Below are 16,381 nucleotides of genomic sequence, written 5' to 3'. Positions count from 1 at the left end.
TGATAGAAATCAGACAGACAGTTAAATCTCATTTTAAAAGGAAGGCTTGGATAGTCAGGTCAAATAAATCCCCGTAATGTTAGTCTTGTCCTATCCACCGCCATCATTCCATACTGATGGAATGTCAGAATGACAGACTGGGCCTGAGGTTTTAAAGGCCGAATGATAAATAATGTACCTTCCTGACCTGGCCCTTGGCCAGCGCTTTGAGCCTAGACACACACACTTCACTTGTCTTCTCCCTTAAATGCCGACCCTTTGAACCCTGAGGTAAACACTCACCCACTCTTCCACACAAACCCCTTGCACTCAGATGCACAGAACACACACAAACATACGCCTTTCATATGCCTTTCCTGTTGGATGTTTGTTTGTTCCTGCTTTCACAGAAAGGTTTACCGTTTCACAAGCATTGCGCTGTTTCCCTGGAACAGACATGGAGATTGAGCAAGAAACTTAGCTGCAGTTTTCAAAACGTGCTTTGTCAGTCTATATTTCTAAGTAATTATCACAGAGTTGTTGACAAGTGGGGTGAGAGGGAGGCAGGCATGAATTTATGACTGTGTGATACTTCTAGCTGCTATGTAAACAGTAGTGGGTCAAGAAATCAGTGATGGGAACGCTAACAACTCAGCCAACCTCTGAAACGAGCCATGCTTATGCTAGCCTGGTTCATCTTATACTGTGTTTTGTAAATTCAACCCCTCACTGAGCTGGGAACCTTCTCAGTGCTGGTTTGATTGTGTCTTCCCTCCTGGCAGATTTAATTGGCTCCCCGCAGTCTTGATTTAATCTTTCTGCGCTAAAGCCTCTCGGAGATGTTTCAAGGTCTGTCCAGTTCCTCCCTCTATGAAAACATGGGCCAAAATCTGGCAGCCCTCTCCAAAATAACTTTCTGATGAGGAACTTAAGATCTGTAGTTTTCACTGTAGGCTGCACTGAAAAGTTGTAATAAAAAAAAAAGCTCTCTTCTCAGCTCTCATTGCGGCCTGCACATTTCCTACATTTTTTAGACTCCTCAAACTGGATTATTTTACAACAGAAGGGAGGAACATCTTTATTGTAGAGAGTTAGCCATTTCCCAACTTTTGACCTTATTTTACTGGCAGAGGCATTAGAGATAAGAAATCTGGTGATGTTTTATAGCTGTTGAAGGAAGGCAGAACATTTCAGACTATTTCATTACTTTTATTGCTTTTGTTGGAGTATGTGTATGTGCACGACTGCATGCTAATTGCAGAATTCAGGATGCTAACAATGAGTAGTTACAGTGAGGAAAATAAGTATTTGAACACCCTGCTATTTTGCAAGTTCTCCCACTTGGAAATCATGGAGGGGTCTGAAATTGTCATCGTAGGTGCATGTCCACTGTGAGAGACATAATCTAAAAAAAAAAAAAATCCAGAAATCACAATATATGATTTTTTAACTATTTATTTGTATGATACAGCTGCAAATAAGTATTTGAACACCTGTCTATCAGCTAGAATTCTGACCCTCAAAGACCTGTTAGTCTGCCTTTAAAATGTCCACCTCCACTCCATTTATTATCCTAAATTAGATGCACCTGTTTGAGGTCGTTAGCTGCATAAAGACACCTGTCCACCCCATACAATCAGTAAGAATCCAACTACTAACATGGCCAAGACCAAAGAGCTGTCCAAAGACACTAGAGACAAAATTGTACACCTCCACAAGGCTGGAAAGGGCTACGGGGAAATTGCCAAGCAGCTTGGTGAAAAAAGGTCCACTGTTGGAGCAATCATTAGAAAATGGAAGAAGCTAAACATGACTGTCAATCTCCCTCGGACTGGGGCTCCATGCAAGATCTCACCTCGTGGGGTCTCAATGATCCTAAGAAAGGTGAGAAATCAGCCCAGAACTACACAGGAGGAGCTGGTCAATGACCTGAAAAGAGCTGGGACCACCGTTTCCAAGGTTACTGTTGGTAATACACTAAGACGTCATGGTTTGAAATCATGCATGGCACGGAAGGTTCCCCTGCTTAAACCAGCACATGTCAAGGCCCGTCTTAAGTTTGCCAATGACCATTTGGATGATCCAGAGGAGTCATGGGAGAAAGTCATGTGGTCAGATGAGACCAAAATAGAACTTTTTGGTCATAATTCCACTAACCGTGTTTGGAGGAAGAAGAATGATGAGTACCATCCCAAGAACACCATCCCTACTGTGAAGCATGGGGGTGGTAGCATCATGCTTTGGGGGTGTTTTTCTGCACATGGGACAGGGCGACTGCACTGTATTAAGGAGAGGATGACCGGGGCCATGTATTGCGAGATTTTGGGGAACAACCTCCTTCCCTCAGTTAGAGCATTGAAGATGGGTCGAGGCTGGGTCTTCCAACATGACAATGACCCGAAGCACACAGCCAGGATAACCAAGGAGTGGCTCTGTAAGAAGCATATCAAGGTTCTGGCATGGCCTAGCCAGTCTCCAGACCTAAACCCAATAGAGAATCTTTGGAGGGAGCTCAAACTCCGTGTTTCTCAGCGACAGCCCAGAAACCTGACTGATCTAGAGAAGATCTGTGTGGAGGAGTGGGCCAAAATCCCTCCTGCAGTGTGTGCAAACCTGGTGAAAAACTACAGGAAACGTTTGACCTCTGTAATTGCAAACAAAGGCTACTGTACCAAATATTAACATGGATTTTCTCAGGTGTTCAAATACTTATTTGCAGCTGTATCATACAAATAAATAGTTAAAAAATCATACATTGTGATTTCTGGATATTTTTTTTTTTAGATTATGTCTCTCACAGTGGACATGCACCTACGATGACAATTTCAGACCCCTCCATGATTTCTAAGTGGGAGAACTTGCAAAATAGCAGGGTGTTCAAATACTTATTTAGCTGTTGATGGTGGAAGTAGCTAACTACACTACATGTTTTAGTAACTAGTTTAGTTTTTACCAGCATTTCAATTAACAGTGAAAGTCTTCTCATTTGGGTCATTCCGTGGGTCAAATCAACCAAATTTCAGAAACTTCCCAGGGTCAAATGTTTTATTTTGGTCATTTTTTTTTCTGGAAAAAAGGGGCAAATATAAATAGTGATAAAGCCAAAGTATTAAATGTCATGGATGTACTGTATATTTACTGAGTAATCCACTATTTTGTAGAGGGTGGGTCAAAATGTCAATTTCACCTGAGATTAGGAGCCAAAATACAGGTTACACATATTATTTGTAGGTCTATTAGTAAAATCCGTTGACTTTAGAAATCTTTTATTTAGAATTTTTTTTATAGCTTAGTTTCATTCATTTGCATTTATTAAGGCCTGGAAATACTTCATTTTCCAAATTCCAATCTGTCTCGCACACGGTCGTGTCTGCACAGCTTTCAAAGTATACTCAACCACGGATTAGCGTGGATGGACAACTTCCGCACGATCTGCGTGGACAAAGAAAATGGGCTGCACGCGGACGGGGTCCACAGACCATCCCGGTGACAAAAAAATTCTGACGCGGAATGCGGACAACCGAAGTATACTTTGGGCTTTAGTATCATCAATTTACATTATTACCTCCTTAAGTTACTTAAATGTACCGTTCAAATGTTTAGGGGCAGTTTGGAAAAGAAATTAATACTTTTATTCAGCAAGGGCACATTAAATTGATCAAAAATGACAGTCAAGACATTTAAACTTTTATGTTTAAAAGTGACTGACTTATCTTCTTTGAAACTGTAGATTGTCACGCTACTCATAATTCAGTAATAAGTCAACAAGAAATCAAAATGAACCCATTTACTTTCTTCCTCCATGTGCACAATTAATCACTCTATCCTTGTTTTGTTTGTCTTCATAATCTTTCATCCAAATGCAATAGCTTGTTCTGCCTCTAAAATGCCTTCTTATATTTCAGCCCCTCCAAACTGACTACTTTTCACTACTTTTTTTCTTTGTCCTATTTTTTTCTGTCACTGAACATCCATTTTCTTTTGAAAATACATCCCATTACAGGCTAAATGGTTGGAGAATGCAGTTTTGTTGACTTTGTCTGCTAATGTGGCCGTGGTGCCTGTGTTTATCCTGTGTTACTGCTCTGTTAGCTTCATATTAGCTGACTGTTTCTCTGTTCTGCTCATGTTTAGCTGACCTATTCACACAAGAGGCTGTGCACACACACAGGCAAACACACAGCACTTACAAGAATGATTAGCCCTTTAAAGTAGAACTTTGCACTGCTATTGGCAAACGCCACTGTGCCTTTCAACTTAATCTGAGCTCATCTTTGGCAATAGCATATCATTCTGGGCAGTGGCTTATCCATTTGTTTCTATTTCGCTGTAGGGCTTCACAATGTTTTCACTGCACTGTTGGATGAGTTTGGCTCTGATCATTGCGTATTATTGTGACAGAACAGGGAGGGCGATCAGGTGATTGGACCATGCACTGCTCAGATAAATAGGACATTTGTTTTGTTTCTAACATTTGTTTGCATTTTTTTTTATCCAGTTAGGAGTCAATGAACTTCAACATTGGTGTGTTTATGTGTCCTCAAACTGCTTTCTGAAGAAAGGTTGCTTATCTTTCCCAGTCATTTCCAGTCATTCCTGAACAAACACACCGCACAGACCAAATATGACGTTAATCAACCCCATGACTTGACATCTTGTTGTCAGAAAAACCTTTCCCCACATTCTCAATTATTACCAAACACATTCACACTCTCATATACACATACACTCAAGCATGCAGGGACCTGCCACCAGACAGACAGCGATATCTGAGACATAAGAAATATTACACATAAACATGCTACAAAGTGTATTACAAAGTGCCATAAAGTGGTTCAAGTTTTTTTTTTTTTTTGTATGTAGCATGCCCATGCAGAGTGGCATAATAGTTCATTTCCTCCACAACTAAAACTAAATGCAATCTAAAAATAGTTTGTTGACAGTCTGCAGTGATTCTATACATTTGAATACTATTTACCTATATACTAACATTCAAATGTCTCGGGTCAGTAAGATGTTTTTTTTTAAGAAATTAATACTTTTTATTATGCAAGGATGCATTTATTAAAAGTGACAGTAAAGACATTTATAATGACATTTATAATGTGGTGTAAGTCGCTTTGGATAAAAGCGTCTGCCTAAATAATTAAACTATGCTGATTTGCTGCTCAAGAAACATTCAAAAGATTTTTATTTTGAAAAAAGCTGTTCTTTTCTGTTCAGGATTTTTTGAAGAGAAAAGAACAGCATTTATTTAAATTTGAGTAATTTTTCAAATGATTCATTTTAACCAGTATTGAAATGAAGTGGACTGAATTGACTGACTCACTGACCTGAATAAATTGACATTGCAAAGCAATGAAAGTGTTTGCTGACTGCCGCACTTTCCATTGTTGTAAGGCTGTGTGAGTAAATGTGACAAATACAGCGTTTTGTCATGCTTCACAGCTACTTGTTGAAATAACTAGCTTTTACTGGAACAGATGGTCAGTAAGTCAGTAGCATCTCTTCTTTTAGTTAGTTATTCCCCAACACTGGCCTGATCTCCCACTCATCAACTGAAATATTAATAGAAATCACCAAGTGCCAAAATAGGAAGCATGAAATTTTCAGCATTTCCTGTTCTCCTCATGAAGCATGCAGGATGCGTGTCCTGATTCTTTGCCTGTGTTAGGTCAGACTTGAGAACGAGAGAGCTGGATGTTCAGTAACATGACAAATTTCTGAAGAGGTTTTCCTGCTCCAGACATGAGGAACAGAGCTGACCCTGGATCAGCTGTTAGTAGTGCTGTAACAGGTTGAGTGGTTTGCATATGGTGCGGTTGAAGACTGATTTTAGGTCTGGCTGCCAGTGTTTTTGTAGCTGTCGTCTTTGAGAGATTCTGTGGTGTGGTATTAAACCTTCCAACCTCCTCTATCTCTCTTTATCGCTTTATTTTTGTCGCTCTCTGTCTTATTTGTTACTTATAATGGAATGTTGGCCGTACTCTTACAGTTCTAAAATCATTTTCGTTGCACTGATAAACCACTAACACGTGGGTTGCATACCAATCTAAAAACCCGCAAGGCATGGCTGTGGAAATTGGAGACTGGAGGTAAATTCTATCTTACAGGATTATTCCCTGAGTCCCAATGAGTATAGAAAACCTGTGTCAGGGAATTTTTAAATTGTGCTTTAGAAAAATAATATATATATATATATATATATATATATATATATATATATATATATATATATATATATATATATATATATATATTTCTATTCCTATCTTCTGCAATCTTTTAAAAATAATAGTGATTATCCAGTGATCACAAATTATTGGAAAATTAAGGGATTTCATCGGTCTAAAGCTGTGGATCTCAACCTTTTTGACCCCAAGGCCCCACATTGTCTACAACAATATTCAAAGACCCCTTGACTAAGGAATAGTTCACAATTTTTTTCATAATTTCTACCTAATAAAACAATTTAAATCTTGGCACAAGTAAAAAATGTAAATTCATAATAAAAAATGTATATTCATAATAAAAAAATGTCCGTGGAGATATATAATTATATTAATTTACATGACTTATCTTGTTAAAGAAATTAAAATTAGGCTACCGTACCGTTAGCCTGGTCCTACTAGACTTTTGTACATTTCATTTATACAGAGAGTCTGGCCACTCTCCATTGACAAGCGTTAACTTCCTTGAAGGCGGGTACTCTGATGAAGTTTAAAACTATTGGATCTGCCCAGAGCCACTCTGGATCTGCCATAACCAATCGCTAACGTTTGGTCGTGACGTAACCCTACAACTCAAACTAGCGCACGACATCAACGCCATCGTTCTCAGCCACTCCCTCTGTTCGCTGATTGGACCGCCAAAACAATTGGCCGGAGAAAACCCAAGAATATACCGCAAACCCAGACGGAGTTCTGAAGGAAAATGAAAATTGAGCGGAAGTACGTAGAAGGGCGGAGCCAGGCTACCATACCGTACCATACACAGTGGAAATTTTGGTCCTTTAAAGAAAAAGAGGTGAATTAAAATAAGAAATATCTTGATTTTAGTTATCTTGGCTCATTTTAAGGGCTTGACATAAAATATATCTGGTCCCCTTGGAAGTTTGCTGAGGTCCTCTAGTAGGCCCGGCCCCCTGGTTGAGAAACACTGCTGTGTTCCATTATATTCAAATGAATGTCTATTGACCACTTTTGTGGCATACCTCAGTTTGTACAATAAACAAAAGAAACTCGGTGTTGATAGAAATTGACTTACAATAGACGTCATTGGGTGAACTGTTGCACATTGCTCCATAAATTTCCATTCTAAGTCTTTAACTGTCAATGCATTTTCAGTTTGTTCTTACAAACTCTGCTATTGAACCCGCAACATTCCTTTAGGCAAGGCAAGTTTATTTATATAGCACATTTCATACACAATGGCAATTCAAAGTGCTTTACATAGAAGAAATTAAAATAATAAAAAGAAATAAGAATAATTAAAACAGTTTAGAAAAATAAAATAAAATGCAGTACAGTACAGGACGAACAGCGGCACATTGCTCATTCAGTAAATGCATAGCTAAACAGATGTGTTTTGAGTCTGGATTTGAATGTGACTACTGTAGGAGCACATCTGATCTCCTCTGGAAGCTGGTTCCAGCTGCGGCTGGCATAATAGCTAAAAGCGGACTCGCCATGTTTAGAGTGAACCCTTGGTATTTCTAGCTGATGTGATCCTAATGATCTGAGTGATCTGTTGGGTTTATATTCAGTGAGCATATCTGCATGTATTGAGGTCTTAGGCCATTGAATGATTTATATACCAGTAATAATACTTAAAAATCAATCCTAAATCTAACTGGGAACCAGTGTAAAGACCTGAGGACTGGTGTGATATGTTCATATTTTCTGGTTTTGCTCAGAATCCTGGCGACAGCGTTCTGTATGAGCTGCAATTGTCTTATGGTCTTTTTGGGAAGGCCAGTGAGGAGTTCATTACAATAATCCACCCAAGTTCCATTAAGTCTTGTCTGGAAAAAAAGCATCTAATTCTTGCAATATTTTTCAGATGATAGTATGCTGATTTATTTAAATGACATGACTACTGAAACTAAGGACTACTGAAAGAAAGGAACTGAAACTTCCTTTAATGGGAATCTGTGCCTGCAGAAAGTCCTGTTGCGTTCTGCAGAATCACTTTTTATATGTCAGTTTCACACTTTGCATGTTCATAAATATTCAACTTTTAAATTCCATAATGCTTTCAGCTTTTACCATACTCAAATTGGTTCTGCAGAATTCCACAGATTCCCCATAAAATCAATCCAGAAAATACAGGAAAAGTCGTCTTGACCTGCTCCTGACTGACAGCTTTTTGGGTAGCCAGCGTTATGCCTTGAACTCCCTTGTCTCTGTTTGGAGTAGTCTGCGGGTGTGAGGTCAGTGTATGAGCTGGGGTTGGATGGTATGGGGGAATTGATTCGATACAGGCCGTAGTGTTTTGCCTGCACATCTTCCTCTCTACACATTCCACAAAAGCCCCATTGTGCCCCTCAGTGCCACAGCTTTTTGTGTGATGAGGACTCTCATTGTCCCTGTGCGTACATTTGTGTGTTCGAGACTCTGTCTCCTCCTCTCTGTCCTCTCTTTCTCCTACAGTGTTGCAGTGCATTGTGGGCTGATTGGACTTGAACATTGTGGTCTCTCCAAATCATAACTGAATGACCGAATGCTTAATAGTGGCAATCGTGGCATCTAGTTTTCTGCCATTTATACATCATTGCTAATATAAAACGAATTTATATTAGTTAATTAATGAACTGTTAATTAATGAACTTCTTAATTAATATTAGTTAATTAAGAACTGTTATTCTGATAGGATGCTTTAAATTTAACAAAAGTTTCAGTAAAGGCTTTTACCTTTTACCTAAAAATGCAATGTTGCCCTTCCGTGATTTGAGCGGTCGTATCATGATGCATCTACCAAGACTCATCAGACTGGGTTTACACCTGTATTTAGCGCTGCCATCTTGTGATCAGATCAACTGAGACGGATGTGCCCGGTATATAAATCCTGTAGGATTTTACAGGAGTTCCTTCAATAAATATTACCATTGTGATTTTGCACTTCCTTGAACCGTTCCCACATTAACATATCAAACAAAAGCATGTTTTGATGTATATGGCTTTCTCAGACCTGCGTGTATCCGGTGGGCACGTAGAGACTTGTTTTTTGTCTGAGTGAAGCCGCAGTCTGAGTTCACACAGAGTTTGGTGGACAGTGATACAGTGTTTGGCAGCACAGCAATACCCACAGTATAAAACCAAGGGCACTCATCTGTGTCCACCCAAACCTTTTAATCATATGCTCTGTGTGTATGTGTTTTTGGTTGGTTGAGCAGTGAAGCCCCTGTTGCGCTTTCATATTGTGCCAAGATGTCCTAAAGGCTTCTATAAGAGCATTAAAGGCTTTTCACTGTACACTGCACACATGGAAATCACATACGATTTCTCTGATATCTCTAAGATAAGTGTCACATTTCGCACATTTTTGAGAGGACACTCATAACAGATCTACCTAATGAAGGTAGATGAAGGTCTGGTTTCTCTGTGTTCTAGAAAAACAGCTTGAAACAGTTAGATGACTTGCTCAACCAATTTTGAGCTAACTGATATGACCTGAGGGTTGTTCCATAAAAGACGCTTAGAAAAGCGGGGATTAAACTCCAAAACCGGACTTGAATGAGCCTAACAAATAAGTTGGGGCTAAAGTGGTTCCATAAAAGGTAATTGAAGTTCACGCAATCTCACTAATTTGATCCAGGTTTATCAAGTCTAGATAATTGCGTGTGCACGCGTTTTTTATAATAATTTATCTTTAGGATGTTGGATACGTTGCAGTGAATTTCTAGCGAACAGAAGTACTTCAGTGAACAGAAGTAGCCTAATTCAGGGAAGTTTATTTTAAGAAACTAAATGTATAAAGATACAAAATATTGTTTTGGGTATAGGACCTATGCTACTTAATAAAGATGATGTATACTTATTTAGAATGCTGAGAATTACAGCTTTTAATGCAATACTTTTTGGAGAAAGCAAGAATCCCCAGTTTTAAATGAGTAGATTTAGTTTCTAAAGTACATTATGGAGAGGATAACATGAAATTAAGAGCAAATGTATACATTTTGAAAAGATATGTGCAACTCTAAAATCAAAGAATATTCCATAAAATAAAGGAATATATATTAGCCTACATTAACTACATTTTTATATAACCCTCCCTTTTATTTCTAGTTATTTTATTTATTTACTTATTTAATATTGAATATTTGATATTTAAATAATATTACTTGAATAACTATTAGGAATTATGTGTCATTATAAGAGTTTGATATAAATATGTGAATGTTAGATTTTTATTCATATTTATTTATTGTTTTTTGTCTTTTTCCCCTTAAATCATATGTATGTGTTGGTGGGTATTATCACAAAAGAAAAAAAGTAGAAGGAAAAATAAGGAATATTTATTAGGGGAAAATATGATGTCTTTAAAGGAACTGTCCATTTGTATATATATATGATAAAATATTTGTTATTTGGACATTAGATGTGCCTTATTTAGAATTTTAAACCTACAAGTGTATTTTTATGATAGCAATAACTGTAAAGGGACTATTGGGGTAAATCAAATGTAGGTTAATATAGTGTCAATTACTAAGCTCAGATTCATCTTACCCGTTAAAATTTATATTGTGCTTTTGTAATTATTTATTTTTAATTTTGTGATTTTAACTTCTGCTTTAAAAAGCTTTTTTTTTAGATTGTGTTCTAATGTTCTTCTAATAATCATAAACATGCACTACAGCTGCCAAACAAAACCAGAGAGAAATGTATTCATAAATCTTTAAAACAATCTAATTAAATCTTGGGCACAAAACATTCAGCCAGTAAAAAAAGAAAACCTGTAGTATATATATTGTATTTATTTATCTATATCTATAAATACAGTACATACATATATATATATATATAGAGAGAGAGAGAGAGAGAGGTCTATATTGTCTAATTTATCATTGTAGCCTTAAGTTGATTTTCTGTATACTGTGTATTTATTTTTGGACTAATAATGGTTAATAAAGTCCAATAATGGTATGAGAGAGTGTCAGTGGTAATACCATTGTGTTCTTGTTGGTCAGAGTTAGAGGATCTGTGTAACAGCTGAGGCTTAGCCTGACAGTTAGCCTGCCCTGGACCAGGCTAGTTTCCCAGCATAAGTTGCCAGGGTAACTGAGTTTGAACTATTTTAAGTTTGCTTTATGAAACAGAATCCACCGACAATAAGTCTGACTAACCAAAATAAGCCTGGCTTGTATTCTAATCTTGTTTTATGGAACAACCCTCTGGTTTTGTTGGAAGTAAGGCAGGCAGTATTCTGACTGTTTACAATATTTATAATATTCTGCTGGTGATATAAAATTGACATTGTGAATATCACAGTAATTGTAATGCTCCTTTTATCAGTCTAGTTTCCTGAGGCCGTAGCCAATAAATCTTTAGAATGGTTCAATTCAATGATTTATATACTTTCTTTTAAATATTTTATTGCACATATTTAAGTAAATTACTTTTGAAAAGTAAATTGTTATACTTGTGTACACACATAGAGATGATTAAATGTCAAATAATTAAATCAAATAATTAAAATTTTATTTTAAAATATATTATATTATTTTATATTATATCTTGATAATTTTAGATTATGAATTTTTTATTGAAAAGATGTTTCAAGAAGTCTCTTAAGACTAATCTTTTTAAATCTACTTGTTTTTTTGCTTGTTTGTTTGTTTTCTGTGTAATCTTGTTCTTTAATTGTCTTTCAGTTTTTATTATTATTACTCTGTGTTGTGGCGCTTTGGGTTTGAGAAAAGCGCCATATAAATAAAATGTATTATATTGTGATTTATTTATTTATTTATTTATTTATTTGCTATATTGTCCTGTACTAGTTACTTTAATCTGTTCTGTCTAATATTTATTCTCAGTGGATGATTCTCTGCTAACAGTTCTCACTATTTCTTGTGCTGTAGAGTTCGTCCATAACTGTTCCATCATGGGTTGCCAGTACAACTGTTCGGTGACACTGTCGGGTCCAAAGTGCTACTGCATGAACGGCTATGAGGTGGGAGAAGATGGAAAGGCATGCAAAGGTGAGCTTTGAATCCTTCACCTGTATTTAATGATTGTCTTTTGTGATTTTATAATATTGTGATGACTGTAGAAGTATTTAACTGGAAGAATGTGACTTTTTCCAACCATGTGGCTTACTCTGTGTCAGATTTCAACGAGTGTGCAGTGTACGGGACTTGCAGTCAGACATGCACAAACACAGATGGCTCCTACACCTGCAGCTGTGTGGAGGGCTACTTGCCTCAACCAGACAACCGCTCTTGCAAGGCCAAGAATGGTAGGGAATGAACACAATTTTTGCTGTTCCTTTGTGCTCATTTGTCTTGCTGTGTGGTCATATTCTTTGTTTTTTTTAGTGACAAGGCCTCACCATGTTTTCTCATCTCTGTTTAAGACCCCGTGGATCGGCACCCATACCTCCTCATAGCCAACTCCCAGAACATCCAAGCCACATCTCTAAGCGGAGCCAACCCAATCTCCATCAACACTAAGCAGACCACCGCTATGGACTTCATCTACACCCAGGAGACTGTGTGCTGGATCCACATGGGTGACTCTCCTGCTGCCACCCAACTCAAGTGTGCCAAGTTCCCCAATGCCAAGAGCTTCACAGAGGAGAAGACCATCAACATCTCCCTCAGCCTGCACCGTCAGTACCATGTTCTTAATTGTGTGTTTTATGTCTGGTGTCCATTTGGGCAAGATGATCCAAAAAAACACGTACTGAACAAATTTACTTCATGGTTTACAAGAAATAATTTTAATGAGCTACCTTATTTGTGTTGTAACTGTAATTAAAGATTTGTGCTGCCATAGGAATAGTTCAACTATAAATGAAAGTTCATGAAAGGTCTGGTATCATTTACTAACCCTCATTTAGTTTCAAACCCATATGACTTATACTACTGTTCAAAAGATTGGGGTGTGTAAGATAAGATTTCAAAATATTTTCTCTTATACTCACCAAGGCTGCATTTATTTGATCAAAAATACAAGAAAAACATAAATATAAAAATTATTACGTTGTTAAAATTTCTAAATAATTGTTACAATTTACACATTTTCTATTTTAATGTATTTTTCAAATATAATATATTCCTGTTGTGGCAAAGCTGAATTTTCAGCATCATTACTCATGTCTTCAGTGTCACATGATCCCTCAGAAATCAGTCTAATATGCTGATTAATGCTCAAAAAACATTTCTTATTGTTAACAGTGTTGAAAACAGTTGTGCTGCGTATTATCTTTGTGAAACCACGATGCAATCTTTTCAGGATTCTTTGGTAAATCGAAAGCTCAAAAGAACAGCATTGATTTGAAATAGAAATCTTTTGTAATTATTAAAAGGTCTGTTACTTTTGATGATTTTTTGATCTCAAGGCCAGCAGCCATATCACCCTTTAGCCCAAGACTGGTTTCCCACTGAAGCTAAGCATGGTTGAGTCTGGTCAGTACTTGGATGTGAGACCTCCTGGGAAAACCAGGTTGCTGCTGGAAGAGGTGTTATTGAGGCCAGCAGGGGGCGCTCACCCTGTTGTCTGTGTGGGTCCTAACGTCCCAGTATAGGGATGGGGGCACAATACTGTCAAAAAACACCATCCTTTGGATGAGACGTTAATCTGAGGTCCTGACTCTCTTTGGCCATTAAGAAATCCCAGAATGTCATTCGAAAAAAGAGTAGGGGTTTAACCTCGTCATCCTGGGCAAATTTGCCCATTGGCCTCTGTCCATCATCATGGCCTCCTAATCATCCCCATATACTGATTGGCGTCATCACTCTGTCTCCCCTCCACCAATAAGCTGGTGTGTGGTGGGCGTTCTGGCGCAATATGTCTGCCGTCGCAACATCCAGGTGGACGCTGCACATTGGTGATGGTTGAGGCGATTCTCCCCTTCTGTATGAAAGCGCTTTGAGTCCAGAGAAAAGCGCTATATAAATGAAACAAATTATTAATTATTACTATCTTTTTAATGCATCCTTACTTAAAAGTATTAATGTCTTTAAAAAAAAAGAGACTGATCCCAAACTTTTATAATGGTGTACTTTCTGCGAAAGGAGACATTTTGGATAATGTACTGGTTGGTCTTGTCCATTCAGTTACAAGAAATGGAAACCAAACTTCAAACTTCCAAAACAATTTAAAAGATCCATGAACGCATCTCAAAAGTGGTCCATATGACTCATGTGCTGTGTACTGTACCAAGTGTTTGTGTGAGAAGCAGACTAAGCTGGAAAAACAAACAGACCAGTCTGATTATTGAATGAATCATTCAAACCGGTTTTGTTACTTGGATCAAGCGATTTATTGAAAAGATATGACTCAAAAGAACATTTAGTTTGTGAATCGGACATTGTTTCTTCTCTCATGAACTGTAATGAACTCTGAAGGCCCCGATATACTCCCGCTTAGGGGTAAAAAGAAGTTTGAAATGCGTGATACACCGTTAGCGAACATCCAGAGCGGCGTTTAGATTATGTAAATATTTCCTGCACGCTTTCCTTTCAACAACAAAATAAACACACAACAGCTGTGAGAAAACCGCAGTTAGGAAAGCATCTGATCTTAGCAATGTGGATATGTTTTCACCAGCTCTGCGATTCAGTACTCCATTAAAGTCACGTCATGTTTATTTATATAGCACGTTATACGATCGCTTTTAAAGCAAGCAGCTTAACAGAATTAAACATGAAAATCTCTTTCAACTAGAATTACAACTTCAATTTCTACTATAAAGCGACTCTGCAGTGTATTCATTTTACTTGCGGACTTCTGACCTCGATGAACTGAACAGAAGTAGATTTTTCCAGGTCAAAGAAGGTGGGGTCTCAGACCAACACCTACCTATTACATCATCTTCATGGACCAATGGTATTTTGATGGTGCTTACCAACCAGAGCAAACTTTTCCGGATAGTTCACTTTAGCAAGCTGTTTTAAACTCCCAAAACGAACACGAAACACACTTCTCTATGGCCTGATTTCTTTGGAAATGATGTCACACCAGTTCGCTCTTCGGTTTCACTTGCAGTATATCAGGGCCTTAAGGAGAGAGAGAGTTAGGGATGGATGTCAAGATTTACAGTTATTTAAATTTCACTTAAATGTCATTAAAATGTATATTTTAAATAGTCTTAAAATTCAGTTACAATTTACATTTTTGTCTGACATATTGAGAATAAGTCATATTTGACCACTTTTATGATACTTTTATGGTTCTATTTTGTTATTTTGGACCTAATTCTCATTCATTATCTTCACGAGTGGCCAGAGTATTCTTCAGAAATTGAACTTTGACGTTCCGTTGACAAAAAATTCACAAGGTTTTGTTACAGAATGAAGGTGAATTAATAATAATTTTGAGGTGAACTATTCCTTTAGGGTGTGTTCACACTTGGCCGTTTGGTTTGATTAAAACAAACTGGTATAATTGCTCTGTTAGTGCGGTTCATTTGAATAAGTGTGAACGCTGCCATCCGTACCCTGATGCATGTTGACTCCTCTACACATCTTATAAGCTCTTCGTGAGATCTCAGCTGGTAAAAATACCATAAAATGTTCGCATTATGAATGTTTGGTAAGTTCTCTCGCAAGATATACTTCATAATAGCATTTTTGTTTTGTTTTGTTTTTCTTTACGTTCGGTGTTAAAATTAAAAGCAAAAGGACTAAAACGATAATTTTCTCTTATGGTCTGGACCAAAAGAACCAAGTGAACACACCCTTAACGTGATGTGTCTTTGGTCCCGTTTTCCGTCTGCAGTGACAGGGAAAGGACTGTCTGCGTCAGTATTTATTACTTTTAATACAGCTTGCTTAGTATATGATAAGCCTTGATGTTTGTCTGGGAATCATAATTAATTTTGCGGTGACATACTGACAGTGACATGTTTGTTCTAGATTGTATAACACAATAACTGTGATTTAGGATGTCAAGGATACACTGTTTACTGCCCAAATCATTGCAGCAATTGCTATGACACCTTTCATAACATATTGAACATCAGCCGTTACATCACCTGGACATTCCTGCCCTGTAGGGAGTTTCTGCATTATTAGGTCTATGTCTTATTTGCCACCTGGTCTGGTTTTGTTCCTACTGTAGCTGTGTTCAGGCAAGAAGGTTTTCTAAAATCATATCTCTCTTGCGTGTTTCCTTGTATGTTTCCACAGTTTTGACACCGAAGACTGCAGGGCTTAAATGAGTTCAACCACAAAGTGCGT

At 37.5% G+C, this 16,381-nt stretch overlaps 1 protein-coding gene across 1 annotated transcript in view; it reads left to right on the top strand.

Annotated features, from left to right (window-relative positions):
• The window catches only part of lrp1ab (low density lipoprotein receptor-related protein 1Ab), a 118,611-nt gene that overhangs the window by 35,549 nt on the left and 66,681 nt on the right, over positions 1 to 16,381 (top strand). The window contains exons 4-6 of the mRNA XM_084099248.1: positions 12,059 to 12,178; positions 12,307 to 12,435; positions 12,553 to 12,807. Of these exons, the coding sequence (XP_083955374.1) occupies positions 12,059 to 12,178; positions 12,307 to 12,435; positions 12,553 to 12,807 (504 nt within the window). The remainder of the gene's footprint in view (positions 1 to 12,058; positions 12,179 to 12,306; positions 12,436 to 12,552; positions 12,808 to 16,381) is intronic.

The sequence above is a fragment of the Abramis brama genome (genome assembly GCF_963993115.1).
Source record: "Abramis brama genome assembly, chromosome: 22".
Classification (NCBI taxonomy): domain Eukaryota; kingdom Metazoa; phylum Chordata; class Actinopteri; order Cypriniformes; family Leuciscidae; genus Abramis; species Abramis brama.
Note: the sequence above shows the minus strand (reverse complement) of the source record. Positions and strands in the feature narration are given on the sequence as shown.